Source organism: Microcebus murinus, chromosome 11, assembly GCF_040939455.1.
Source record: "Microcebus murinus isolate Inina chromosome 11, M.murinus_Inina_mat1.0, whole genome shotgun sequence".
NCBI classification, from domain to species: domain Eukaryota; kingdom Metazoa; phylum Chordata; class Mammalia; order Primates; family Cheirogaleidae; genus Microcebus; species Microcebus murinus.
Window position 1 is genome coordinate 72172693 of NC_134114.1, and position 27426 is coordinate 72200118.

Here is a 27426-nt window from a genome sequence, read left to right on the forward strand (position 1 = left end):
GTAGGTGGGAAAGGTGGGATTTGAAACTGAGTAATCTACCTGTTCTTGGCAGAGAACAGGAAACAACAAAAATGGTGACATTTAGATTTTTAAGATATGCAAATATCTTTAATAAAGTTTATTCTGAAAAAGATTTATGATAGTTATCTAAATTACTTTGAAAAAGGCTTAGCAGACAACTTATTCTTTGCAAGACACATACTGAATGAGTCAAATTTAAAGATGAAATAGGATTTATTTATCTATTTATATATTGGCCTTGATCCAAAAGGCTAAAAGTGGCTTCAAAGGGGGTTATAACTTAAAAAAATAAAATATTAAACATATATATTATTCTCCCCAAAAACTAGCTGTTTCCAAACTTGATTTAATATTTTGCATGTTTTCCCTTCGTTGCTTGGTAAATATATTTGCTTCTCCTTTCTGTAATCGACGTCTGACAGCTGATTTCTGCTGTTTTGTCAACTGACGTTTCACCTTCTGTTTCACCAGTTCCTAGAAAGATTTCATAAATTAGTATCACCAACAATGAACCATTTTGGTAAGGAGTACACATTCCATAAAACATTTACATTACTAAGATCTTTCAAATGTGTATGTTAAGAGCGTGAATTTAAAAAATCCCCAAAACTGACAGTACTATTTGGAAGCTGTTATAAAATAGGAGAATTTAAATTTCAAACAGAAATACAGATTATATAGTACAAAGTATACAGTTACAATTCTTTAAATAACAAATCACCATAGTGCCACCTAGTGTCCACAATGAAAACTAATGAAAAAAAACAACAACAAAAAAACCAAGATGAAAACTGCTTGTTCCTCTGCTTCCTGAGTTACAAGTAGGCGTGATTTTGTAACAGAAAATTATTTTTGCTACCATAAACATTCGGGTGCAGATGTCTTTATAGTAGAATGTCTTATGTTCTTTTGGGTAGATGCCCAACAATGATATTGCTGGGTGGAATATACAATGTAACCCAAAGGTCAAAAAAAGGGGAAAAACAAACAAACTTTTATCGGGTGGTGGGCAAATGGGAGGGGGGAGGAGGAGAGAATTTACACTTACAAAATAGGTGCGATGTGCACCACTTGAGGGTAGGACACACTTGATGTTTTGGTAAGGCGGGGGGTGGGGGGGGATATGAATGACAGGGGCAATATATGTAACCCTAACAATATTTGTACCTCCATAATATGAAAAAAAAAAAAAGAAAATAAAATTATTTTTGAAAACATTCACTATTGTTCACCATATCCAAGAATGCCCTCACAATTTCAGGCATGAAAATGACCTGATAGCAGCAGTTACACATAGAAAAGTCTAAAGTCTTCATATGGTTTTTTGGAGTTGCAGAATGCTTTTCATACAGTGTATGACCATAAATTCAAATTACTTATTAGTTAAGATACAGGATGTACATGTCACATAACTTAGGAGATGAATAAGAAATTTGAAATATTCAATTCAGAATGAATAACCTTTCCTTTCCCTGAAGCACTACAACCTGTTATTTAATTGTATATAACCTTGCACCATCCGACTTCTCTCCTAAAAAAGAAGATAAACACAGCAAGGGTGGAAGCAAGGGTCCTCTTAATGTGCTAGGCACAAAGAAGCATTTATTAAAAATCTGTTAAGGTAAACAATTAAAGAATAATGGATTTGAGGGGTAAAAAGAGGCAAGAAGAACTAGTCTGCCTTTTGCATTGTTTCTTGAGTTGTATATGTATAATATGAAGTTGTGGGTCAGAGGAGTTAAATGTAGACTTTGGATTATTTTATATTATTAAACAGACTATAATCAATTTACAGGCTTTAACAAGTTGTCCTTCTTCTAGTTGTCCTTCTTCTGTTTAATGATTCTTAGTGGAAGTAAAGGTCTAAGAAGAGAGAGGGAAACAGTGCAGAACTCAAGTTTCTATAGAACCTGATACCCCATGAGATGCAGCTGCTCCCAAACCCAGGAAAGCATGAGAAGAGAAAGACCTGATATTCCAGAAGGCTTAGGACTGAAAAGAGAACTGGCTAAAAATTTCAAGATCCTTCTCTATCCTAGGAAGCTGCCTCCCCACTTCAGTAGGAGCCCAGAATCTGGAATCAGAACATCTTCTTAACTACAACATGGCAAGCTTGAAGAGAATAATGGCTTTGGGATTCTGGAGGAAAATTTTTCCAAACCATAATCCTAATATTTAAACTCCCAAGGAAGTGTGAGGCAGAATAAAGACAAAGTAATAAAAGGTCCCCAAAATTTATTCAAAAAACAACTGACATCTATACTACCAAATAAAGAACTAAATAAGAGAAAGACATGGGATTATGAAAAAAGGCAACCAACTGATAGGAGACAAGAAGCCTCAAGAAAACAGTAGAGCATGCATCACATTTAAACTGGAGTGCCCAGGCTTGCAGCATATTTCAAAGGGGAAAAAAAAGATTGGTTTCTTTCCTAGATAACCTGCTTGCATTTTTCCCCTTAGTTCTTTACTTTGATGAGACTGTAAAAATAATCATTTCAAGCAAAATAAGCAGATGATGGGTTAACATGCATGTGTGTACCTCCCTCCAAATTAAGAATACAAATCCTAAAAGATTTTTATGTTAAAAAATGGCAGAAAAATACTTTAGTATATTAAAAAAATAGTGAAACATAAAATAAAATATGTGTGTATTATTTTTGGGAGTACACAAAAATTAATAAAATCTGTGTTCTTTTTTGGTTGCTGTTAAAGCAGAAAGTTCTAGTAGGTAGCGGCCATATACATATATTTCTTAAAAAGCAATATACCTTACCGTTTAATTATAATTTAATTCTGTTACATATTAACAGGAATAGAGTTCACAAATGGCCTATAAATAGGAACTATAAAAATATTTTAAGGAGAAAAATCGATCTTACAATTATAATTTCAAAATCACAAAGAAAATCTTTTTTTTTTTTTTTTTGAGACAGAGTCTCGCTTTGTTGCCCAGCCTACAGTGAGTGCCGTGGCATCAGCCTAGCTCATAGCAACCTCAAACTCCTGGGCTCAAGCAATCCTGCTGCCTCAGCCTCCCGAATAGCTGGGATATAGGCATGCGCCATCATGCCCGGGTAATTTTTTTCTATATATATTAGTTGGCCAATTAATTTATTTCTATTTATAGTAGAGACAGGGTCTCGCTCTTGCTCAGGCTGGTTTCGAACTCCTGACCTTGAGCAATACGCCTGCCTCGGCCTCCCAGAGTGTTAGGATTACAGGTGTGAGCCACCGCGTCCAGCCAAGAAAATCTTTTATCTTTGTACATGTACCAAAACAACAATCATCAAGTTAATGGAGGTTATGAAATAGTTTGTTTTCTCCTGGCTTTTTAACAAAATAAAATGTAACCTCAAGGAAAACAGTTGATAAAATTCCCCAAAGAATGTAGAGTTAAGATGATGAATCTGTTTCAAGTAATTGGAGAGAAAACTTTATTTATCAAGGTAGGCTGAAGATATCTTTTTCCCCCCCTTTCTTAGAAGGAAAATTTGTATTTTATGTGATTCATACAACCCAAGAGGTAAGAATTACAGGCGTGATCCCACTCTGTACTTTTAAGTTCATGCTGCTGCTGGCTGTGAGAGAGACAGGTAAGGAGAGTAGGATCAGAGCAGTAAAAATGAATAATGGTTAAACATGCAAACACAACTTTAACCTTGCCTCTTGACAATGTCTGTGCCATCATCATATATAGAAGGATAACTTAAAATTTAAAGTAGCATAAATTAGTAATCTTTTTTATATGCAATTACCAGTTTTATATCACTGTAATTAGATATAAAATAACTTATTTTTGATTGTGAGAAATGAAACAAAACAGAGGGTAAACATTAATAAATTCCAGTGAGTGTAGAAAATATCAAAGCCAAGAGAGGATAGGCAATCATAAAGTATGAGAAATCCCTAAGACAGATAGGCTGATAAAAATCAGAAGGAGATTTTAACTTTTAATGTAATTAATAGATGCTTCATAGATTTTAATGTTCAGAAAATCAAGTAAATTACCAAGGCCTCAGAAAAAGTATATGAAGTCAATTACATTTCTAGAATTTCACTTTTTAATAGTTTTACAAGATCTAAATGTTTCTAATATCAAATAAAGGCTCCAGTATAGTAACATGCTATATCATAAAATATAGTACTGTTATTTTCACCTTGTTTTTGATAGCTGATTTAATTTTGTAAATATCTCATATTAACTGCCACAGGACATATATCTTTTCTTTTGAATTCACTTTCTATCTAATCATTTTATTTCCTCTTTATTTTTCAAATCTTCTAAATTGATTTTTTTCTTTTGCTCATTTTAAGTAAAATTATCATTAAAAATTAGTTTTCAGTGGTACTACCTTAACCAGAAGGGAAAAACTCAATACACCAATTATATAATTTTAATTTATGAAAAAAGTGATAAGTTACTATGTTGCTTGACTTTCTTAATGTTAGACAGAAAAGGATTTTTTAGAAAACTCAAATTATAAAATTTGATATCCAATTTTAAAAATATTGCTTAATTCATAAATAAAGGCTAGGAAATAATGTGTACTATAGGCTTACACACTAGAGTTTGTTGACTGACTGCCAAAAGACTCAGGTAAGTAATAAGAAAACTAAGAATAGCTTTGTTTCATTCACCAGAGAGGAATTATGGTATTTGGAGATCTATGTTATTTTTAAATGGTTAAGTGTGAGTGACATACTGGTATCAGAGGATAGGAGTGACAATATCTCCATAGGCCAGTGAGAAGGGCTTTGCTCTGGGGAACATTATTTCTCTAGACTGACTCTTCCTTTTGGGTAGCTCTGCAAGAAGCTTGGCAAGCAAAAAAGCTCCTCAGCAGGAGAGCTGGACTATTTGTGCTCACTGTTCCTGAAAATGTCCCATTTGAAATTTCTTGGAGTGTTGTTGCTAAATGTCCAAAAGGTCCAGCAAAAACTTGACCCCAATTTTTTTAATTATATATTTTTTTCTTTCAAAATTTAAGAGTAAACTAGCTGTGAAGCTGGTGCACTTTCACACTTCAGTTGCACTGCTGTCACCAGCTAGGTAACTTTGAGCAAAGTCACATAACGTATCTGGGACTCAATTTCCCCATTGTTAAAATAAAGGGATTACATCACACGAAAATCTATAAAATCCCCCTTTGTATCTAAATTTCTATAATTCTTCAAGTTCAAACAAATTCATATAATGCATTTTTCCTGCAAGGTTTGATAATTCCAGCTAAAATCGAACCCTCTCTTTTATATCACTAAATTTGTACCTAATTTTATAGTATTAACATACGAGGTCCAAGTGTCTGAGGCTGGCTTGTACACATCATAATCTTCACAGTGGCTGAACTCATTAATCTGTCCACAGTAGTGACCTAATAAACATTTGGTAAATGTTGAATGAATACATACCGGCGGAATTGTTGAACAGCTTACAACACTGCCTGTAGAAGTAATACTCAGAGTTCTTGTTCTATACTGGTTAACATCTCCCAGATTTTTTTCATCTCTAAAATAAAAAAAAAGCCCCACAATATACCTGGTTAATTTTCATAATGTAATTAACCCTGAGTTAATGTTATTCCTTACATGGCAGTAAAACTTACACATACCTCTGAAAGATCATTATATTTAAAATTTCTACTATGGTAAAGCTATCTATAATTCGACCCAATATATTAACAAATTTTCCATTTATTGGCATTCTGATAGTCATAGTCACTATCAAAATTTCAAAACGGTAGAATGTTTGGTCATCAAAATTTATTACTTTTCCACAATTCCTATGTCCTTTTCCACGGATCAGTTCCTCTTCTTTCACTGAACCACACCAATCTGCCTCTCATAATCTAAATTTCTGAGGTACTTTCTTGCTACCTTCCCAAAATGACAGCAGATACTATCCCTGGAAACAGGGATAGTACTCTATGAGTCTGCTCTGCTAAGCTAGAAAAAACTGCAACTATAGAAACCACCTAACTTGTTTCTTACATTGAGCAAAGTTCAACATGTACAATGTATAAGAACTCAGACAACATTAACTGCCCAGAGTTAATATTTTTCAGTAACAACTGCTATTTTGCTTCTACTCTGAATAATAAAAGTTTTGCCCAGCATGTGCCCAGAAAGAACAAATTCTCAGCTTAAAAGATCATTTAATGTTACGTAGATTTTCTTCTAATACGGTGATGATTAATTTTATGTGTTGACTTGACTCTGGCTACAGGGTGCCAGGTATTTGGTTAAACGTTATTCTGGGTGTGTCTGTAAGGATGTTTCTGAATTTGTAAAATGAGTACAGCAAATTGCTCTCTCCAATGTGGGTGGGCCTCATCCAATACATTGAAGGCTGGATCAGAACAAAAAAAAGTAAGAGAGAATGGACTCTTTGCCTGTCACTGAGCTAGGAAATCAGTCTTTTCTTGCCATTAGATTTGCAGTGGAACTTACTACTATTGGCTCTCCCAGTTCTCAGGCCTTCAGATTTGGACTGGCCCTCCAGTTTGCTGACTACAGATCCCTAGGACACCTCAACCTTTATAATCATATGAGCCAATTCCTTATAATAAATCTCCTATTGATTCTGTTTCTTTGGAGAACTCCAGACTAATACAATCACTTACTAAAAATCCTGAACCGCTGCCACTCTTGACTTTTACCCTTTTAAGCTTTTGCTTTAATTTTCCAAGTTTATTATTCAAATGGCAGTAGACCTGAGACTTAAGATACAGAGCTGTATGGAAAAGGAGCAAAATTCTCAGGTTTTGCTTCATAAACAAAACTATAAAGATAAAGGCAGCCTTAAGAAGTTAGCCAGAACATGTATTGAAAAACGCTTATTAAATGTATTGCTGATCTTATTTTACCTGTCATATTACTATTTTGAAATAAGTAAAATCAGTTTATCATTAAACTATAATTTGATTCTAGATAAGCTACCCCAAATCTAAAAATTAAGTTTTAGAATTTTTGCTAATTTAAACTGAGACTGATTCATTAATATTTGCAAGAAAAAAAATCCTTAAAACATTATGATTTTAACCACACATGAACAAAGAACAGAAAGTTAAAAGCACTAAAGAAAATTTACTCTAGATGTTTTAAGTATAAAACATATTTATTGCATGCTTACTATTTACATGCCTTTATATAACTCAAACATACATTAGATGTGTATTTGTGAAGGTATATGAAAATTAACTTACCCATCTAAAACCTGATCAATTTATCAAGAAACCTACATTACTTCTTTGAAAGTTATCAGTTTATATTTTAAGGCACAATTACTTGAAATTTAGTCAGTAGGCTGCCTAGAATCACATCAATTACCTTGAAAAGGAAGGTATTTTGAGTTTTAGCAACAAAAAAGTTCTTTGGCTTTTATTTTACACATAACAATGGCAGAATAAAACTCTGCTACATCATTTGGGAAAAAAACATGAATTTACCAGAATTGAAGAAAGAAAGTATTGGTCTCAAGACTAAAGTCAAAAAGTAATCAACAGAAATCTATACCTGAAAGGCCTGAATTCTTTATTTAATGATGACAAGGCAATTAGATGAGGGCATTCATCTTCATACTCTTCAGAGCCAGCAGCGATTTCTCCTTGACCTATCTGACCATCATCTTGCCTTTTGTAATTTTCGGTTCTGTTTTTCTCCTCAGAAAATTCAGTTGCAGAATTTTTTTCAACTTGCCCTTTTAGTTCTTCTAAAGCTTGATTGAATTCAGTCATTTCAAAATGATGTGTATCAGCACTCTCCTCTGACAAACTGTCTTCCTTTATCTGTTCAAAGTCTTCAGATGATCTGCAATAGCAGCTACCTGATTCACTTACAGAGTTCCATTCACTTTCACTTTCTGACCTACAAACCTTTGCTTTTTCTGACATTTCTTCATCAGAAAACGAGAATTCCAATCCCTCTTCTGTTTCAATGTTTTTCTCACCCGGACCCAATGGATGAAGCAGTTCATCATCTGCCTGCATTTCCTTTGTGTAGCCACTGGCAGAAACCTCCACATCAAGAGAGTCCTCCCTCCTAGGAAAAAAGTGTCAAACAGTGAAAGAGAGAAAAAATACTTATCTGAGATGGGTAAATACCTATTATTCTAATAAATTATGATTCAAGTGGGTTTGATGGCTTATATAAATATTTTTCTTTGTATAAAATACTTAAATTACTTAAGTATACAAATATGAAAAATACATACTGTCATTTTAAGCATAAAATATGACTGAAAAGCAACTCATATTAATAAAAGGGTTACTGACACCTCGGCTGATAATTAACTTAGTAAACTCACTTTCAGGGGGCTAAAGATTTCTTTTAAATTATGTGACTCATCCCAAATCAGAAAATATCTTAAGTGCATAAAATAAATAAGAGAAAATTTAGCTTTGAGAATGTACATAATAATTATGTTCTAATAATCAATTAAAGATAGCTCCTGTTCTGAATAAGGGAAAAATACACATTTGAATAAATATTTGGTTGGATTCCTTATGACTGGGTTATTCACAAAGCAGTCAAAATAGAATAAAAGTTCTTGAATTTTGAAAAACTAGATATGTTCCTTCCCCAAATTCAACTGTAGTACCTCAATGGGCCAATAGCAGGAATTTTCAAGTTTTTAAGTTTCATTTATGTACTACAGAGCAGTGATAATCAACAGTGATTATGTGTCAAGGGTCACCGTTTGGAAAATTTTTTAAAGATGAAAGTTAATTTTTAATACTAAATAAATCAGGTATTTAAAGGGTCCTATCATTTAAAGTAATGCTAGCTACAAACCTGATATCACTAAAGGTTGGATAAAGCTCACTTTCATAGCCGAAACGTTTCATGAAGAAATCTCTAATGCACTTAACATCTCTGTCGAAATACCTGCAAAAGCAAGAATCATTTTTGATATAGCCTTTGTTGCTCATCTTTTTCCTTATTAGCCAGTAACAATATACTTATTATTTGTTATGGTACTCCTGCTTCTTACATGAAGGAGAAAAAGATGTTACACAAAAGAAAAAAGATACAAATCAGTTGCTAGTGTGTTTAAAAACTAAAATCTGAGAAAACCTTAAGGAATATAGCCATCAATGCCATACAGTTCCTATGATGAACAAAGTCAAGGTTTTCTCATACTCTTACTTGGTATAAGTAAAATACACTAGGGGCAAATGAGTGAACCCCAGGAAAGGAGACTATGAACCTCCAGATTGGGGACAGGTTTCCACATTATCCTCTTTAGCCTCCAGACTGGCTATGCTTCCCATAAGCAACATTCACTAGAACCATTGGTCAACTGGGAAAGCTGAAGATAAATATGAGGTTAATGACAAAAAGATATTAATAACTCATAAGGAGAAGTTTGAAGACTACTATTATGTTTATGTACCTTTATTATCCATCAGCTAATAACCAGTAACACCCAAAGGGATAAATAATGCTGTGGCTTATAAACAATGATCTGAAAACATGTTAATATAGACTGAAAGTAGAAGGACTTCTGAATATCAGGTTGTCTTTTTTGGTCACCATGAAGTACAAGAATAAACTCTCTAGATTTCCAGATAAAGGAGAATTAAGGATAAGATGATATGGAATTGACTATATCTTTGACAAAAGATGAAGTTTCTAAATAGGAAGACAATGCTACTCTTCCTTGCTCTCAGGGTACCCTGGAGAAAATCTTAATAAATTTTCAAATTATTTTATGTATGCACACATCCCCCTTACTATACGATAAACTTCTTTAAAACCAGAGGCAGGGCTTATTTATAGTTCAATCACTAGTGCTTAGCACAACTCCTTTTCCCCAGTATTACTTCATAAAAATTCAAATTAAATCATGTTGTCTCCCCATGGAACAATGCAGCCTAAACTTATGTCATACTCCGTCATCAATCAATCTCTTCTCTAACTCTGTTGGTTCCCAGATGTTCCTTTATTGTGTGACTATGTTACTCCATATTAATGAAAAGGGCAATTAGTCATCTCCCAAAGAGTATTGACCACCCAAGAGCCAGGAATTAATCTTTTAGTATTATTTTGTTGAAAATATTTTTAAAACCCATTAACTTAGAACAGAAAGAAAAAGATCCTTACCCTTAATTTGATTACACTCAATTATATCATGGAATACAGACAAATAAAGATTGTCACAGAATATAAAGTGATTCTGCCCTGTGTCAAAGAAGTTTTATGTGAATTCTTTTCTAATAATAAAACAAAAGCTCAAAAATGACAAGAGATAATTATCACTGGCCTTGCAACTCAGTTTTAGTCCAAAATTACATCTTTTACTCAGGCCATTAAAATTACTGAGTTACACTTGGTGAAGTGCTCTTGGAGGTAACCACAGACAGAAAAGTGGAAAGGCAAAAGAATATGGTGGTTCTAGGGTTTCTCTCTCCATGTGTACTTCTTCTGAATAGGCTTTATGTTTTAAAAATTGGTCTTCTACTTAAAAGTATGTATGAACAAAGAGTTCCATGGCTGACAAAGTTTGACTTTGCAAAGTCTGTCAAATTACAATAGGGTAATTCAAATTCTTTTGATGTCATCTTCATTGTGGTTTACATAAACAAAATAGATAAGCAGGCAATTTCTTCAGATTTCTAATATATAGCATAAATTTAATGAATAGGTTTTAAAATTGGATCAAAGTACAGTTTTCCCCTTTATAAAACTGAGGAATAAGAAAGATTCTTTTATGGGGAAAATTCTAGTAGTTGGATATCCTTTAATAAAAAACATCTTTATAACATTAACACCAGCCACTTCAAACTAGTTACTGACCTAAGTGATGGTATTAAAAAAGTGAAAAATTATGAATAAAATATGATTCCATCATACACCAACACACCCACACCCAGAATCAATTTCAGCACATACCATTCAGCATTGGGATGAGAAGTTGAAACCATTTGTGGAAAATCAATCATGGTGATATGATCATCTTTATTCAAAATTAGATTGAATTCATTGAAATCTCCATGAATCAGCCCATGATTTGCAAGTCTGACAATTAGTTCCATAGCTTCATCATATACTGATGCAGGATCTTCAACATGGTGTACCTGACAACTGAAAGTATTTTAAGTATGAAAACAGGTTATTTGTACTCATTTATGGTTTTAATGGAAGCAAGTATGTATATGTGAGTGCACACATATTATTTCCAAGCCTTGTCTCCCCAACAGTTTCTCCTCATTCCCATCACACAGATATAACATCTCCCATATAATAAAAAAAAAATAAAGAGCCATGTCCTGCTCTAATTCTGTATCTTCTTTCTACTATATCCTTTGATCTTCTTTACAGCCAAACTCTTCTACATGTGTTTCTTCCAATTTCTTTCTTCCCACTTCACAATAAATCTGCTTTAGGCAGGCTTCCATCCACCTCATTCCTATGAAATAGCTCTTGTTGAGACTACCAATGTCTTCCATGCTGCTAAATCCAAAGGTCAATTCTTGGTTCTCATCATATCTGATCTGTCAGTTGACTTCTTTGCCTCCCTTGAAACATTTTCTTCACTTAACTCTTGGGACAACATGCTCTTCAAGGCTTTCTCCTTCCTCACAAATCGTACCTTCTTAGTCTTTTCTGTTAGTTCTTCATCTTTTCTGTGACATCGAAATTTTGGAGTTCCTCAAAAGCTCCTATGACATCTTATTTTCCCTTATTTACACTTACTCTTAGTGATCTCATCTAGGTACATTGCTTTACATACCAAATACACAATCATTTCAATCTAGACTTCTCAAACTCCTAGGCACCTGAAACTTAATTATGTCCCAAACTGAATCTTTTATTCTGCCCCACCCTCCAAATCCAAAGCGTCCTTCTACAGGTTTCCTGTTTCTGTATGGCAACTTTATCCCTTTGATTGATTTCTTACTCAGGCCAAAAACCTTGGTGGCATCATTTGACTTGCTCCAACTCCCCCCTCCCCCATTCTTTTATATCCATATCCAATCCCAAACAAATCATGCTGGTTCAACCTGAAAAACACATTCAGAATCTGACCACTTTTAATCACCTTCATGACTATCAACTGTGATCAGAACTACTGTCATCTGTTGCCTAGATGACAATGTCTCCTAACTTGTCTTATTAATTCTGTCTTTGTCTCCCTTGAGTCTATTCTTACCATAGCAGCCAGAGTGATACTATTAAAACATTTAAACTATTAACACATTAGATCACACCTCTTCTCTGCTCAAAACGCTCCCACCCCAATGTATTTCCATCTCAATCAAAATAAAGTTTCACCTTATTAATGAGTATGTTCTTGACTATCCTATGCAAAACAGTAGTCTCTTCCTACCCCCACCCAGCACTTCCTAGCCCCCTTACCCTGTTTTATTTTTATCCATGGCATTCACTACTACCTGATACATATTTCCTTGTTTAGTTATTTATTGCATGTCTCCTTCCATCAGAATGTATAGGTTCCATGAGGGCAGGGACCTTGTTTCATTCACTGCTGAGCCTAAAAGTGCCTGGCACTTAATAGACTCAACAAATAGTGAATGAATGAATGAATGACAGAGTTTCAAAGTCCACACTGTCAGAATGAAACTGAGTTTTCAATTTGTCTTTAAGTCGATTCCTTTAAGTCAGTTTCTAACCTCCCAGAAGCAATATTTCTATAACTCAAGAACTTTTTATTAAAAATACATGAACCTTAAATTCATTTACTGGGATCCATGGCTTCAAGAATAATGAGTACTTACAGAGGATAACCATTTATGATTTCCATGACCACTGCATGGCGATTGTAATCAATTGGCTTTGGAACTGGAAATTTCCTCTCATACAATACCTAAAATATAACAAAACATGTATAAGGTAACAAAGAGATAATTATTTTTTAAAAAACAATAAAAGTAAATGTACCTTCCCACAACCAGAAAACCATACAGGCCTTTATAAAATTACAGTTAACACCTGGTTATTTAGGCATGGCTTATTTATTCAATGAATAGAACAAGCTATCCAAGACAACAAATTATAAACTAAAGTTTGCTTAAATTAATTTTTTCACCAAAAATGAACATTTACAAAATATTATTATGCTCTGTGCTATGAGTTACAAAAATGAATGTTAACAAGACTCTGCCCTCAAGAAATTTACAGTCTCGTCAGATATTTCTTTTCCTATTTTATAAGTCTCTGTCATTTGTTGACATGTGCTCAAAATATTCAAATAGAAACAAATGTGATTTAGGAAAACAGTCTGTCTTCTGGCATTTTTGGGAATGAGGCATTCTAACAGAACAGACATTTTAGTTTATAGAGCTCTGATCTTTTTTTCCAGACTACAATATGCTACCTCAATCTTTTATGTGATAAAAATATATATACACTGTTAGTAGTCTGAGTCAAATGTCCTTTCAGATAATCCATACATACACCTATCTTTTTGCCTATGCTTAGTTTCTTCTATCTTATTGTTTTTTTTTTTTTTTCTTCTTTTTTTTTTTTTTTTTTCCATTCTCTATCTACTGAGTATATCTTATTGTTTACAGAGTCCTAGTATTACTTCTTTCGGAATATCTAAGATTTATGCCCTCTACCATTTGCAATGCTAGCACTTCTAATTAGGCATTTGTCATTTACACCTGATTACTCTACCAGTGTTCCTGCTTTGCCATCATACCTAACCTATTCTATGTACAAATACCAGAGTAACATGCTTATGCCAACAGCCATTTAAAAAAAATCTACAATAGCTGTCAATATTTCAGTCTTAACAACTTTTCTTGGTTTTTAAAACTCTCTTTAATCTACTTGTCTAATCCTAGTTCTTTCAATATTCTAATAAGCACCCAGGAGCACAGTCACTTCAGTGTCAACAGTACACATAGGGTTTACATCCATTCATGTCATTGCCCAAACTGGCTCCTCTGCAAAATGCATTGTTTTCTCCTTATAAATAACAATCATGTCCAAGCTTCATGGCTCCACTCAACTCATTCACTTTGTAAAACTTCATTCATAAATTATTCTACTCTACTTAAGTTTCTTTAAACTCAATATATACTTCACACAGATTGTACTGGTTATTTCCTTGGTATCCACTGCTTCACCCCACACTACCTTAGTACTTAATTTTAAGCACCCTGAGAAAAGACCCAATACAGTTTTGGGAAAATGTGTAATAATCCCTGCCAAGCTGCTTGTTTACTGATTGAGTATCACAGGATATAAACAATTTGGATAAGATAAAAATTGAATATCCAGATATAATTAGTATAAGAAATACATAACATGTATGGTATCAGTATCACTTTATGGCCTTAAGAATTCTTCCACAATTACTAAACATTGAAGCATATAAATTAAAATAACCTACTCAAAGAACAACAAATTGAACTCCTAAGAAACAACTGTTCACACACTGGCACAATTTTCAATTCAAATTTTTTTAAAAAATGAGATAAATTATGACAAATCCTACGGGACAGAATAAAAACAAAATGTTATTTTCTGTTTAATTTTGTTATTGAATATATTTAATTTGGTTATTACCAAAGATATTTAGCAAATCTACACCGAACTTAATCTTGCAGGTGAAAGGTTAAAAACCAAAGATTTTTGACCATTTTAAATATAGATACAAATTTTTAAATTGATACTGTTCTATTATGTGGAAGAAAACTACTAGTCAATTTATCTGAGATACTAAGGTTTCTACAGATGGTAATTACCTGGTATTTTCAATTAGAGATAGACATATGTATAGTTATACACTGAATATACACATATCCACACAAATTTGTGAGGTTACTATATCATTAATTATTTTCAGCTATTTCACCTTATTATAGAATATGTATTGCCTTTATATATTAATAACAATTAAAATATCTTCACATAGAAGGAAATCACTAAAAAAATAAACAACAGAGTTAAAAGGGACCATAGGGGCCGGGCGCTGTGGCTCACGCCTGTAATCCTAGCTCTTGGGAGGCCGAGGCGGGCGGATTGCTCAAGGTCAGGAGTTCAAAACCAGCCTGAGCAAGAGTGAGACCCCGTCTCTACTATAAATAGAAAGAAATTAATTGGCCAACTGATATATATATAAAAAATTAGCCGGGCATGGTGGCGCATGCCTGTAGTCCCAGCTACCCGGGAGGCTGAGGCAGAAGGATCACTCGAGCCCAGGAGTTTGAGGTTGCTGTGAGCTAGGCTGACGCCACGGCACTCACTCTAGCCTGGGCAACAAAGTGAGACTCTGTCTCAAAAAAAAAAAAAAAAAAAAAAAAAAAAAAAAAAAAGGGACCATAGGGATTGAGTCTGGGGTTAGGGAGGTGTGGGAGGCAACAGACTGATGCTTTTCATTAAGGCTTTTGAGCTACATGTACAATTTGGCTAAAAAATGCAAAATTATTTTTTTAAAAAATACCTTCATATAGGCAAATTCCTTCATGGCAGAGAGACGAGATAAATAAAGCCAGGACACGTTATGCCTGTGTTTATGGTAATCTCGCTTGTTTTTCAGATTTCGAAAGGAGGTTCTTCCTAGTCTGTGAAGCTTTAATGCAAATTGCTGTCCTTCTTCATTTGCAACAATGTAGATATCTGGAGCCAAGAGGATGACTATTATATTTTTATTCTAATAAATTAAAACAATTATAACTTTGTCTCATTTTATTTGTATCAAATATATTATCTTTCCTAATACAGGTCCAGTATCCTTTATCTGAAATGCTTCAAACCAGAAGTGTTTCAAATTTTGGATTTTGGAATATTTGCATATAAATAATGAACTATCTTGGGGATGGGACCCAAGTCTAAACACAAAATTTATGTTTCACATACACCTTATATACATACCTTGACGTTAATTTTAGACAATATTTTTAATAATTTTGTGCATGAATTGAAGTTTGTGCACATGAGGTCATGCATGAAATTCTCCACTTGTGGCATCCATCATGTCATGATCAAAAAATTTCAAATTTTGGGGCATTTCAGAGATCAAACTTTCAGATTAGGGATGCTTAATCTGCATGACTAGGGATACTTACCACTCTGCAAGACTATATCCCATGCATTCATCATTTTACCTTAATTACAACGCAAAATGACAAGCCAATACGTATTAATAACTATGACAAAAGAAAGCAGAGGTGCAATGTGTCAAAGGTTATTGCTTCCAAAGGTGCTCAATGCCTGTATTTACCATATGTCAAAAGAATCATTCCATTTAGTGGAAAAACATCTAAATCAAATTGTTCCTTAACGTTCTATAAGAGGCGTGATTTAATATTTTCCTTTTTGACAACAGGAAGTTCAATTCTTCAAGTGCTTCAATGAATAATACTCTAAGTAATACCGAATTCTAACAAGAGTATTATTCATTAATATTCTAGATCTGTCTAGAGTAGACATCTCCATTCTGTCCAATAAGAGAGATCTTAACAGAATGGAGACCTTCCAGTAAGTATTCTGTCAATTCTCAAAACAAGTTGCGATGTGTAATACTGAAATTTAGACCATGTTCTAATTACTCATAAGGAAATTTAAATTATTTTTATTAAAAAACAGGCTCTGTCTCACACATTGTTGATAGGATTATAAATCAGCGAAAACTTTTTGGAGAAAGCTGGTAAAACCAAACTTTTAAATGTACATACCTTTTGCCCTGTTATGTACTGAATTGGGCTCCTCTAAAACTCCACTTTGAATTTCTAATCCCCAATGTACCTATTTATGGGTAAGGTCTTTAAAGAATTAAGGATAAGTTGAGGTCATAAGTGTGAGGCCCTAATCCACTAGGACTGGTGTCCTTACCAGAAAAAAAAGAGACACCAGGGACAAAGAGAAAAGGCCATGTGAGGCAGTGTCTGCTGTAAGCCAAGGTTAGGCCTTAAGAGAAACCAAACCTGCACACTGGACTTTTAGCCTCCAAAACCATGAGAAAATAAATTTCTGTTGTTTTGCCACCCAGACTGTGTTATTTCCCTACAGCAGCTCTAGCAAACCAATACATGTCCCAATAATTCAATCTCTAAAAATGTATTTACAAATTTATGTGCACATATGCATAGAGACATAGGGGTGTTTACTGCCATTATTTCTGTTTATATATTTTTCACAAACACACATTGTGTTGTATTTAGTACTCTTGTTTTACTTCTTTTTTTAATTTTTTTTACTTCTTAAATATATACTACAATCTGGATATAAATACAGGAAGACATGCAAACTATATAAAATACCACAGCAACCTTCTATGGAGTAGGCTTCATAATAATTCTTTTGCTTCCAAGTTTAATTTTGTTTTCTAAGCTTAGATAAATAATGTAACTATAGGATAAACTATATAGCATAAAAAGCATTATATAAGAGAGCACAGTATAAAGAAAATCATTCCCTGTTCTTACACAGTGTCTTCAACATAGAAAATAAATGCACAGGTATTTGTTCAACACTATTTTACAATGCTTTTTTTTCTGTGTTCTACATATACTTTTCTTTGCCTTGTTTACCATACTGCTGATGTTAAAATGTGTTTGTGGTTTTTAGATATTCACTGTTCTCTAGTATTTCCTCATGCACATATTTTTAACTTATAAAAATGTAAAATTTATCAGATCTAAAGTAAGAGCAAATAAAATGTGTCAAAATTCAATTAGAAGAAAATTAATTTTTGGTATAAATGAATTTTCAGTTATAGACTTTGGGAAAAAACAATAACCTACTAAATTAAGAGTACATTCATAATTTGTATGGCCTCAACCAACTCTCCAACTTACTGCTTAGTTGGAAAAAAGGGAAAAATTAAAAGAGGAATACTTTCTCAGGGAAAAATAAACTAAAACAAAGAAAATGTTTTCCACAGTACTATTAGCACTTACCTGATTCTTTGCCAACACCAATCTGGTTTCCAACAGACTCGACTACTTGTCTAGAAGAAAGTGTTTTCAAAGCTAGGTAATCATAGCCTGCATTTGTCAACCGATAGCCCTGGACGGCTAGACAAAAATCAAATGAGAAAGATTATATTTTAGTTATACTGTATCTTCAAATCATATCAGTTCAAGTCATAAGAAGAATTTAAACATGGGAAGTCTTCACTGGAACAAGATAAGCTACCCAGGCTTACAAATTTCCCATTTCTTCCTATAATTTGCATTTCTTCTCTAGGGTAGTGTTGCCCACTGACTAATGCTAGTCAATAAGTATCTGTGACAAGTACAGAAACTAAAAGAAAGCTTTAAATTCAGTAATTTTTACATTAGTCTGACCAAGAACATATATATGCCTGTTTTTGTATATGTTATCCATTTTATTTTTCTAGTAATTATTTTCTATTATATTTTATAAAAGGATCTGTGATAGGTTGAAAAAAATTCACCCTGCTCACCACAGATGGTTTGAGAAGTAATGCCCTAGAGACTTGTGGCAGACTGTATTTTCCAAACATGGTAGCGCTATCTGTACCCTATTTGCTCTTCTGCAATACAACCTTGCCATTCCCTTTTCTCTACCTCTTCTGATCTTGGTGTGCTCTGCGATTGTTTTGACTAATAGGATATATCAGAAGTATGTTTGTCAGTTCTTTATCTAGTGCTTTACTAGTCTGGCAAATTCCACTTCTCACCTTTTTGGAGCACCTGCTCTGGAAGAAACCAGTTATTTGAAAAATCATAAATGGTGCCTCAAAATACTTACTCTTGGTACGCTCCCAAGCTGTGAGTTTATGTTTCACTAATTCTCTTAAAACTTTATTGCAGCCACCATGTTTAAGGCTGGCTATAGATGCAATCAAACTGCAGGGAACTATCTCATGGTTCTTCATGCCCATTTCAACCTAAAATTAAAGAAATCACATTAGGTAATCATAATCGACACATAGCCTAACAGAACCTTGCTAAGAAATTAACTTCTTGAAACTTTCCTGATCATTCAATTCTCTAAATAATTCCGAGACATAATTACTTCCTTCTTTAAACAAATTTTTAATTACAATTTGATATTTAACCATTGATATTCATACCTCCCTACTTCAAGGGATAGGAATTGTGAGGACCCGACATAGTTAACGACATGTGGTAAATATTAAAATATTTGTTGACATTAAACATGTCTTTAAATCTACAGGTTTTCCAGATATTTATTAAGCATGTATTTAATGAGAAAGTACCATACGTAGGCACTGTGGAGAATAAAAAAATATATAAAAATACTCTTTACTCCTGGAGAATTTATTATCTAATTGTGGAAATAAAATAAGTACACACCTAATTTTATTAGAAGGCAAGAAGTGATACGTGCTTTTTTTTTTTTTTTTAAAAAGGGGGATAGCGAAGGGCAGAACAAGAATACTTCCAGCTAAGGGATCAGTTCCAAGAAGCAGCAACACTTGATATTGACTTTGAGATGTGGGCATACAGAGAAAGCAGAGAAAGGGATGTTAGGGGGAAGAAAAAGATTTGGAGTGGCACATATGCAAGTACTGAAAAGCACAGGAAACAGCTAGTATAGTGGTAGCTCATGTAGGACAGCATGTAGAGTTCATGCATAGACAACCAGAAAATATTTCTAAGATATAGAAAGCCTTGCAACATAGATGAAAATGTTTTATATTTTATACTAAGCAAAGCAGGAAATTCTTTCAGATGTTTAGGCAAGGGAGGCACATGAATAGAGTTATTTTAAAGACATTAATCCAGCAGGAATATGCAAATTGCCTTAAGGACAGGAAAAACTGGAGGGAATGTACAGGAGAACTCAGACAGCAGTCCAGCTCAGAAGAAACAGTAATTAGAACAGGGCAAGTGGTAGTGGTAATGGAAGGAAGAAATTAAAGATCTTTAGGAAGCAGTATTAGAGGGGTTGGCAAAGGGATGTGGGAGGGTAAAGGGAATGAAGAGTCAAAATTGGAAATAAAGAAGAAGAGCACGTTTTAAAATTATATTATTTTTGGTAGATTTTGGGAAAGGGGGAAGAGGATAGAAAAAGTTGATGAATTTTGTTTGAGCACACAGAGTCAAATGAAGATGTTTAAAGGAAAACTGGAAAGGGGTCTATACTTAGGAATGAAATCATAATCAGAGGGGAAAACTGTCAATTATCTGTAGAGGTGAGATGAAGCCCTAAAGTGGATGCAATCACCAAGTAAGAAATAATGGAAGAAAAAGTGTTGGGGACAGAATTTTAGGGGTAAGTTCCTATTGAAAGTCAAGGGCAGCTAGTCAAACAATGATTATTGATATAGGAGGATCCAAAGAAGTTAAAGGGAAGAGAGAGACAAGGAAAGGTACTAACACTAGTGAGATTCCACTCAGACTGGACTGTGTCATATTTAATTACATCATTTCTTGGGGAGCTTCAAAAGGAACTTAAATATTGCACAGCTAAAATACAAATCTGGCACCATTTTCATGTCCCACCAAAACCCCACACTTTTTTTTTTTTTTTTTAGAGACAGGGTCTTGCTATATTGCCCAGTCTCATCTCAAACTCCTGATCTCAAGTGATCCTCCTGCCTCAGCCTCCCAAAACACTGGAATTACAGGATTAAGCCATGTGCCCAGCTCCAAACTTCACACTTTAAACTGAACTCATCTTCCATGCTTTGCCCCTGCCTCCTCCAGTCTCCAGCACTCTTCCTCTTGACTCCTATTTTTGTCAGAGACATTAAGGAATGAATGAATGTGCTAAGGAAGCAGAGAAGGAAGGTATCCTTCAGAGGTGACAGTAGCTATATAGAGAAAATACAGTTGAACTGAATAATCTACAGGAAGAGAGAGAAAGAATTGTCATCCATACTTCATACTGATTTCTCATTTGACAGTATAATCCTTAAATGTTGCCTATTTAAAAGTAATTTCAGGGCCGGGCGCTGTGGCTCACGCCTGTAATCCTAGCTCTGGGAGGCCGAGGCGGGCAGATTGCTCAAGGTCAGGAGTTCAAAACCAGCCTGAGCGAGACCCGTCTCTACTATAAATAGAAAGAAATTAATTGGCCAACTGATATATATATAAAAAATTAGCCAGGCATGGTGGCGCATGCCTGTAGTCCCAGCTACTCAGGAGGCTGAGGCAGAAGGATCACTCGAGCCCAGGAGTTTGAGGTTGCTGTGAGCTAGGCTGACGCCACGGCACTCACTCTAGCCTGGGCAACAAAGCGAGACTCTGTCTCAAAAAAAAAAAAAAAAGTAATTTCAAAAATCCAAAACATGAAGCCTTAAAATAATACAAGAATCAGTGTGACTCATATCACATAACCGATTACATAATTACACAATATAGGTAGTATAATACTCATCGTGGGGTTCACTTCTTACTAACAGATACTGGCTCCTAAATAAATGTACTGCTCTATTCTGCAAATGCCTAGATCTCTGTTTCTGTGTCATAAGACAAAGGCCATAAAAATCACATTTTGTCACTCCCCTGATCAAAAATATTCAGTGGCTCCCCCACATTCTCTACCAAGCCTGCAAGGCTCTACAGTACATGATCTGGCTCTCACCTTTTCCAGCTACATCTTCAACCATTAGTCTCTGACTCACTAAGCTCCAGTCACAGTGTCCTTTCCTTTCTTCGGAGACTTTTCTGCTTCAGGACTTTTACACTTACTATTCCTGTTTCCTGTGCCTCCAACTGTTCCCAAAGGCTTCACTAAGCTGACTCCATCTCATACAGCTCCTAAGATCCCCCCATTCATTCTTCCATTTAGCGGACTACTTATTCATTGCCTACAAAGGGCCAAGAATCTTTTCTTTAAAGAGACCTTTGGTTACAAGAGTAAACAGACAAGATTCTTGCACCCATGCGGTCTTCCCTGATAAGACAGTTCGAAGATAGCATTCGTGCCCTTCCTCCCCAGATGTACATACCTTCTATTCCATTATTCTTTATCATCTCACAGCACTTAATATCACCTTAGTTACGCATTTGTTTATTTGATGATCTGGGTCTCTCTCCCTTCTTGTCTATTTTGTACCCTGATGAACCCCCTAAAATTGGTACTAAAATCTGAAAACTAATCGAAATGGCTGTCATGCGGCTGAATCTGTTGGCAGGGAACTCTATGCCATCAATTCTCCCCAGGCGGGGCCTTAAGCTCCTCACAGAGGTTAGGAAGCCCAGGGTCTGAGAAGTTTCCCAGGCCACAGAGATGCGAGCGTCCCTCCTAAGCGCAAGGAGATTGGCAGCAGAGAAGAAAACGATTGGTGGGGGAGGGAGGACCCTTTGCTCTGTCTGGGGAAAAGTAAGGTTCCAAACAAAAGCTTTAAAAAAATCCCACTCTCCGGTGCCTGTTAGGTCCCAGGCTCCAGAGCGCGACCGCCCAGCTCTCAGCAAACTTGGTGGCACAGGAAAAGGACGCACAATGGGAAGGGACAAGAGAGAAAGGGAACGGGGGCTTCTTACCGCAGTCAGAACCCTGAAGTCATCTCGGCTCATGTAACGCAACTTGGCCACGTTTACCTTCCCCATGGCGTCCCCAGACAGAACCCAGAAACAACCTCCACCACTGCCGGAAAGCGCAAAGCAGGCCGGGATTCAGGCGTCTCCAGCGAGGTTCCGCGTCGATAGTTTGCGCATGCGCAGCGTCTTACTACAGGTCCTTGTTAATACATAAATTGCTGTTCTCACTAGTATGGAAAAATAAAACACCTTGTAAGTCTTATGAAGCACACAAAATAGAACAGAGGAGCGTTTTATTTTTAAATTATTTTTTAACGTGATTTACTTGGCATACTGTAAATGTTCTTTGCAAAATGCCATTTTTTTTTTCTCCATGTCTGTCAGGACAGGCTAGCTGAAAGCCTCGTTCCGCCTCAGAGAGCAAAGTGATAACTTAATGGAAGTAGCAAATTTTACCCCTACCCAGCAATTTCTACTTTAGGCAAGTCACTTCTAATAAGAAAGGGGGGGGGGGAAATGGACGTGAGCGACAGTCTGGACAACCACAGCTGTTAAAGGTAAATACCATAAGTCGTCCGGTAACTGCCGGAGCCCTAGGCCAGGGAGGGCGTGGTTATTCCCGCGCTTGCTCAGTACTTGGCTTTACATTGGTTCTCCAGGCTTCGGCGCGCGCCCGAGCCTGTCGCGGGTGGGGTTTAAGGAGCACAAGCGCAGCTGTCACCGTTACTTGTCAGCTCGCACTTACAGACGGGGTGGGCGTTCGGATGGTTTGGGGCTGACGAACGCGGATAGGACTTCGAGGGCCCACGAGCGATTGCAGGGATATAGGAGAGCCTCCCACACTGGGCCTGTAACTCCGCTGTGCGACAACGAAAACGGTAATCGCAGCGGGACTATAAGCAACTTGCACCCCAATAAGAGGATGCATAATCTACCATACCTTCCTTTGCAACAACGGCGATAGGGTAACAACAAAACTTGTACGATACGGTTTGCATTTCTATTTTATTTTGTGACTGTCTTTTAAATCTTGAAGTGGAAAATATTTTAGTACTCTCCTCATGTTAAGTGTGGGTGCTACCTACTGTCATGGAATACTGTGGTCCACTTTAACCTTGACCTTCTTCCCAACCACTGATGTTTCACCTCTTTGTGGGCCCAGTTTCAAAACTTTCAACGTAAACCTTGGAATTCAATATATACAGAGCTCTGTTTTCCTCCCCCCCGCCCCCCACTGGTGTTCCACGGACTGATGGGTTGATTTTCCTCCTCTTCAAGACCGGTCCTAAGTATGTTGCTTGGTCCAAAGACAGAGCTAGCGCTTTCATAAAACAAGGACTGGATTTTAGAGGCAGCCCGCTGACTTTGATCTGCTCTTTCTTTCCAGCTAGGATAGTTGGTGCTCTGACATAATAGAATGGAAAAGGAAGAACAACCTTCTATCTCTACAGTCCAACCTGTGGCTTCTTTTTACTTGAATGCAGCAAATATTTGATTAACCATGTTCAACCAATGAACATATCCATTTAAATGGAATTTTTCCTTCTGTATTTCACATAAGAAGACATAATGAAAAGATTTTAAAGAAACCAAATTACCAACTTCAAAAGCAAGCATGGAATGGCAAACACAAGTCATTTGGGTATCTAGTCCTATTCCAACACTTAGCAATTCATCGCTAAACTATCATAAGTACATTTCTTCTCCACACTGCTCCAGACAGCCATCACTAAGTGGATTTGGCCAGGATTGCTACTGAAGTTTGGAAGTATGCCTTAGGGTAAATCACATTGAATACAAATCTCTTACACTTGCAATGTCATTTTTTAAAATAAAATAATTTTAATCAGAACCTCAAAGAGTAAAAGTAAGTGATTCAAGTACAGTTTGGTATTCTGTTCTGCTGGATCATATTTTGCTTAGTGATGACTAAAAAAAATGTACAGTATCATTCATTTACTCATTCACCATTTACAAACATACATGCCAGACTTTTGGCTAGGTCTTGGGGAAACTAAATCCCAGTCCTTAAACCTGTGGTGGAGGGTGATGAATAAAAAATTAGTAGTGTGACAGATATCATGTAGTTTCTTCCTCCCAGAGACCCACTGCAATCACACACACACACACACACACACACACGTACCCTCACAAGCTACAGAGGTTTGTGCTACAGAGTTTGTAGCTACCCCTACAAACTTTTCTTAACTGTACACAGATCAAAGGTTAAACTTCTTAGGCTGGCTTTCAGGATTTTCAACAATCATTACTTTCAAGTAGCTTATATTCTTGTGTAATTGAACTACTTTGTGTTTTTTTCCTGTACAACTCCCTTGAGTTCCTTTCTCACCACCTTTTCCCTTTACTTGTAAGGCTCACGTTTCCTACTTTTGTCTTTTTTCTTCTTTCTAATTACAATATGTTTAAATCTTACCTATGATTCTTCAAATTCTATGTACCGCATAAAGCTTTTTTTAATTATCTCTATTCATGTCTATATTAGTTTACTAGGGCTGCTATAACATATTACCACAAACTTGGCAGCTTAAAACAATAGAAACTTATTCTCTTAGAGTTGTGGAGGTTAGAAATATGAATTCATTTTCACTAGGCTAAAATCAAGGTGTTGGCAGGACCATGCTCCCTCCAGGGGATCTAAAGGAGAATCTGTTCCTTCCTTCTTCTGGATTCTGCCAGCATTTAGTGACTGCTGGCATTCCTTTGGCTTGTGGTACGTCATGCTCATCTCTGTCTCCATGCTCACATTCACTTCTCCACTTCTGGGTATGGACATCTTCCTTTGTCTCTATCTTATAAAGATATATGTAATTGCATTTAGAGTCCACCCAGACCCTTCATAACAGCTGTAAAATCTTTTTTCCCCCCATACAGGATAAATTCATAGCTTTCAGGGATTAGTATGTGGATATATTTTGGGGGTCATTGTTCAACCTACCACATTCCCAAAGGGAAGTAAGTGCTTCTTCCTCTAATCTTTTGTAGCCTGTTATCTTTATTGATTCTGGCTACTTTTTAACCTCCCCTCTTGCCCTTAAATTAGATTAATTACAGAAATATTTGAACAAGGAGATTGAATAAAAAGCTCAGATTCAAAGAAGAGAAAAATTGTAAATTTAAATTGTATGTTTAAATTTAAGATATTGTACTAGTAACAACTCAGAAAAGTTGTGATAAGTTTTACTGCACATGGGCTGTAGAGCCATACATTTACGTACTTGGGGTACTAGCAGAGGGTAAAGGCACAGTATGGAATATATAGATGTGTAGAGTTTATGGCAAGTTCCAATGAGAGAATCACAATGCAAACTTGTAGAGTTCTGGAGCATGTAGAATACAAAGCAGAAACTTAAATACCTTTTGGAAAATAGCTCCTGGCATTCTACAGAGCCCTTGGAGAGGTGGAATGCTTGACACTGAGGTATGAAGCAGCGATGTGGTCACAGTTGTCCTTCATGAACTGATTTCTGTCAGATTAACCACTTTACAGGGTGGGCAAGTTTAGCAACAGTCTGTCATAAGATGAAAGTGATCCTTTATGATCAATTGGTGAAGGGGAAAATAATCCCACCTTTGATTCATGGATGGGTCCAGTTTGATATTGTGGTTGAACTATAGCCCTATTTGTGTGACCTTGAAAGATAAGTGATCAGGGTATATCCTCCCAATAAACAGATCTTTGGGATGTGCAGTTCATCATCCACTTTGAGTTGCAAAAGAAACAGCCCAAGGTTAGAATATATATGGACTCGGGGGCAGGAGGGAATAGCTTGGCTGGTTGCAAAGGGATATGGATTGAGGAAAATTAGTAGATTGGGGACAAGGAAATCTGAGGTAGAGGGGCACGAAAATGGGTATATGGGAGTGGAAAGAAATGTGAAGATCTTTGGATTGCATGTTGATACCCACCAAAAAACATCTAACACAGAAAAAGGCACTAAACTACCAAATATACTAATACCTTGTCTAGTTGACAACAACCAGCCTCTGTCATTGCAACCTGCCACTCCAGTGAAGGCACAACTGCTACACAAATGAATTAGCGATGGTAACAGGGATGGAGGAGGCTATGCATGAACTTGACAGCATGAGCTCCAACTTACTGAGTCTAGAAAGCTACTGCTACTCCTGAATACCCAATCTACTTTCAGCAAACACCACTGCTGAGTTCCTAATCTTATGCCTTCTCCTATGGAAACTAACCAGTCACTTGGTGTCAAATTGACTACATTGGATGCCTTCTACCATAGAAGAGAGAGATTCATATTGACAATAATAGATATATAGTAGGAGCATGAGTTTCTTTTCCTCTCTCAGGGCCTTAACTTGCACCAGTATCCTAAGGCTTACAGAATGTTTGCTCTAAAACACGGAACTGCATTTTACATCAAAAGAGGTACAGGACTATGCACATGATCATGGGATCCCTGCTCATAATACATGCCACACTACTCAAAAGCTGCATGATAGAATGATGGCAAAGTGTGTCTAAGAAACATCCTGGTCCTCACAGATTGGTATTCTAAATTTTTACAAAGAACCTAATTAAATAACTGAAAGATAAAAAAAAAAAAAGAAAAAAAAAAGAAACATCCTGGTGAAGGTACTAATGAAGTATCAGCACATAGCTAATACCTTATGCATTTGAGTTGCCATCCTCTAAGAGAGAAATAATTTATATGGTCCCCAACAGGTAGAATACATGGGTCCAGGAATCAAAGATTAGATATAGTATTGGCTCCAGCTACTGTCATTCTCAGTGATTGACTTGGGGAATTTCCATCTCAGTATCTCTGGGCTCTGAAGGTTTCGAAGTGTTGATTTCAAGGGAGGATATTTCTACCAATGGACACAGACAGGTCAGTTGAATAATAATGTATGGCTGCCATGTACTCTTCAGCTGCTTATTTCAGAGACAGGGCATGGAGACCTTGGGATCTGGGTAATACTATCACAAAAGTCATGGAGAGTTGCAGGCATGCCAGCTAAGGGT

General features: G+C 35.9%; 1 protein-coding gene and 1 long non-coding RNA gene across 2 annotated transcripts; one reads left to right on the forward strand and one right to left on the reverse strand.

The window, feature by feature from the left end:
• Nucleotides 1-215: 215 nt before the first annotated feature.
• RIOK2 (RIO kinase 2) lies at nucleotides 216-23025 on the reverse strand. The gene is made up of 11 exons (XM_012773690.2): nucleotides 22981-23025; nucleotides 22419-22642; nucleotides 18712-18850; nucleotides 17895-18011; nucleotides 15437-15612; nucleotides 12762-12850; nucleotides 10915-11106; nucleotides 8815-8907; nucleotides 7537-8061; nucleotides 5434-5530; nucleotides 216-495 (listed from the first exon to the last, which is right to left on the reverse strand). Exons 2-11 carry the CDS (start codon nucleotides 22482-22484, stop codon nucleotides 331-333), a joined length of 1659 nt encoding a protein of 552 aa, XP_012629144.1. The 5' UTR covers nucleotides 22485-22642; nucleotides 22981-23025; the 3' UTR covers nucleotides 216-330.
• Nucleotides 23026-23090: 65 nt separating this feature from the next.
• On the forward strand, nucleotides 23091-24255 carry LOC142873749 (uncharacterized). Its single transcript, XR_012921717.1, has 2 exons — nucleotides 23091-23293; nucleotides 23803-24255. It is a non-coding gene; the product is annotated as an uncharacterized LOC142873749 (long non-coding RNA).
• The last annotated feature ends 3171 nt before the right edge of the window (nucleotides 24256-27426 follow it).

Bases quoted from the DNA above. Each gene is read 5' to 3' on its own strand.
- RIOK2 (XM_012773690.2), bottom strand. From the start codon at position 22,484: ATGGGGAAGGTAAACGTGGCCAAGTTGCGTTACATGAGCCGAGATGAC. The intron at 12,851-15,436 runs GTATTTTTTAAA...GTTATATTTTAG, and splicing joins AGGAATTTGCCTATATGAAG to GTATTGTATGAGAGGAAATT. The intron at 11,107-12,761 runs GTAAGTACTCAT...AAATACTTTCAG, and splicing joins ATCATAAATGGTTATCCTCT to TTGTCAGGTACACCATGTTG.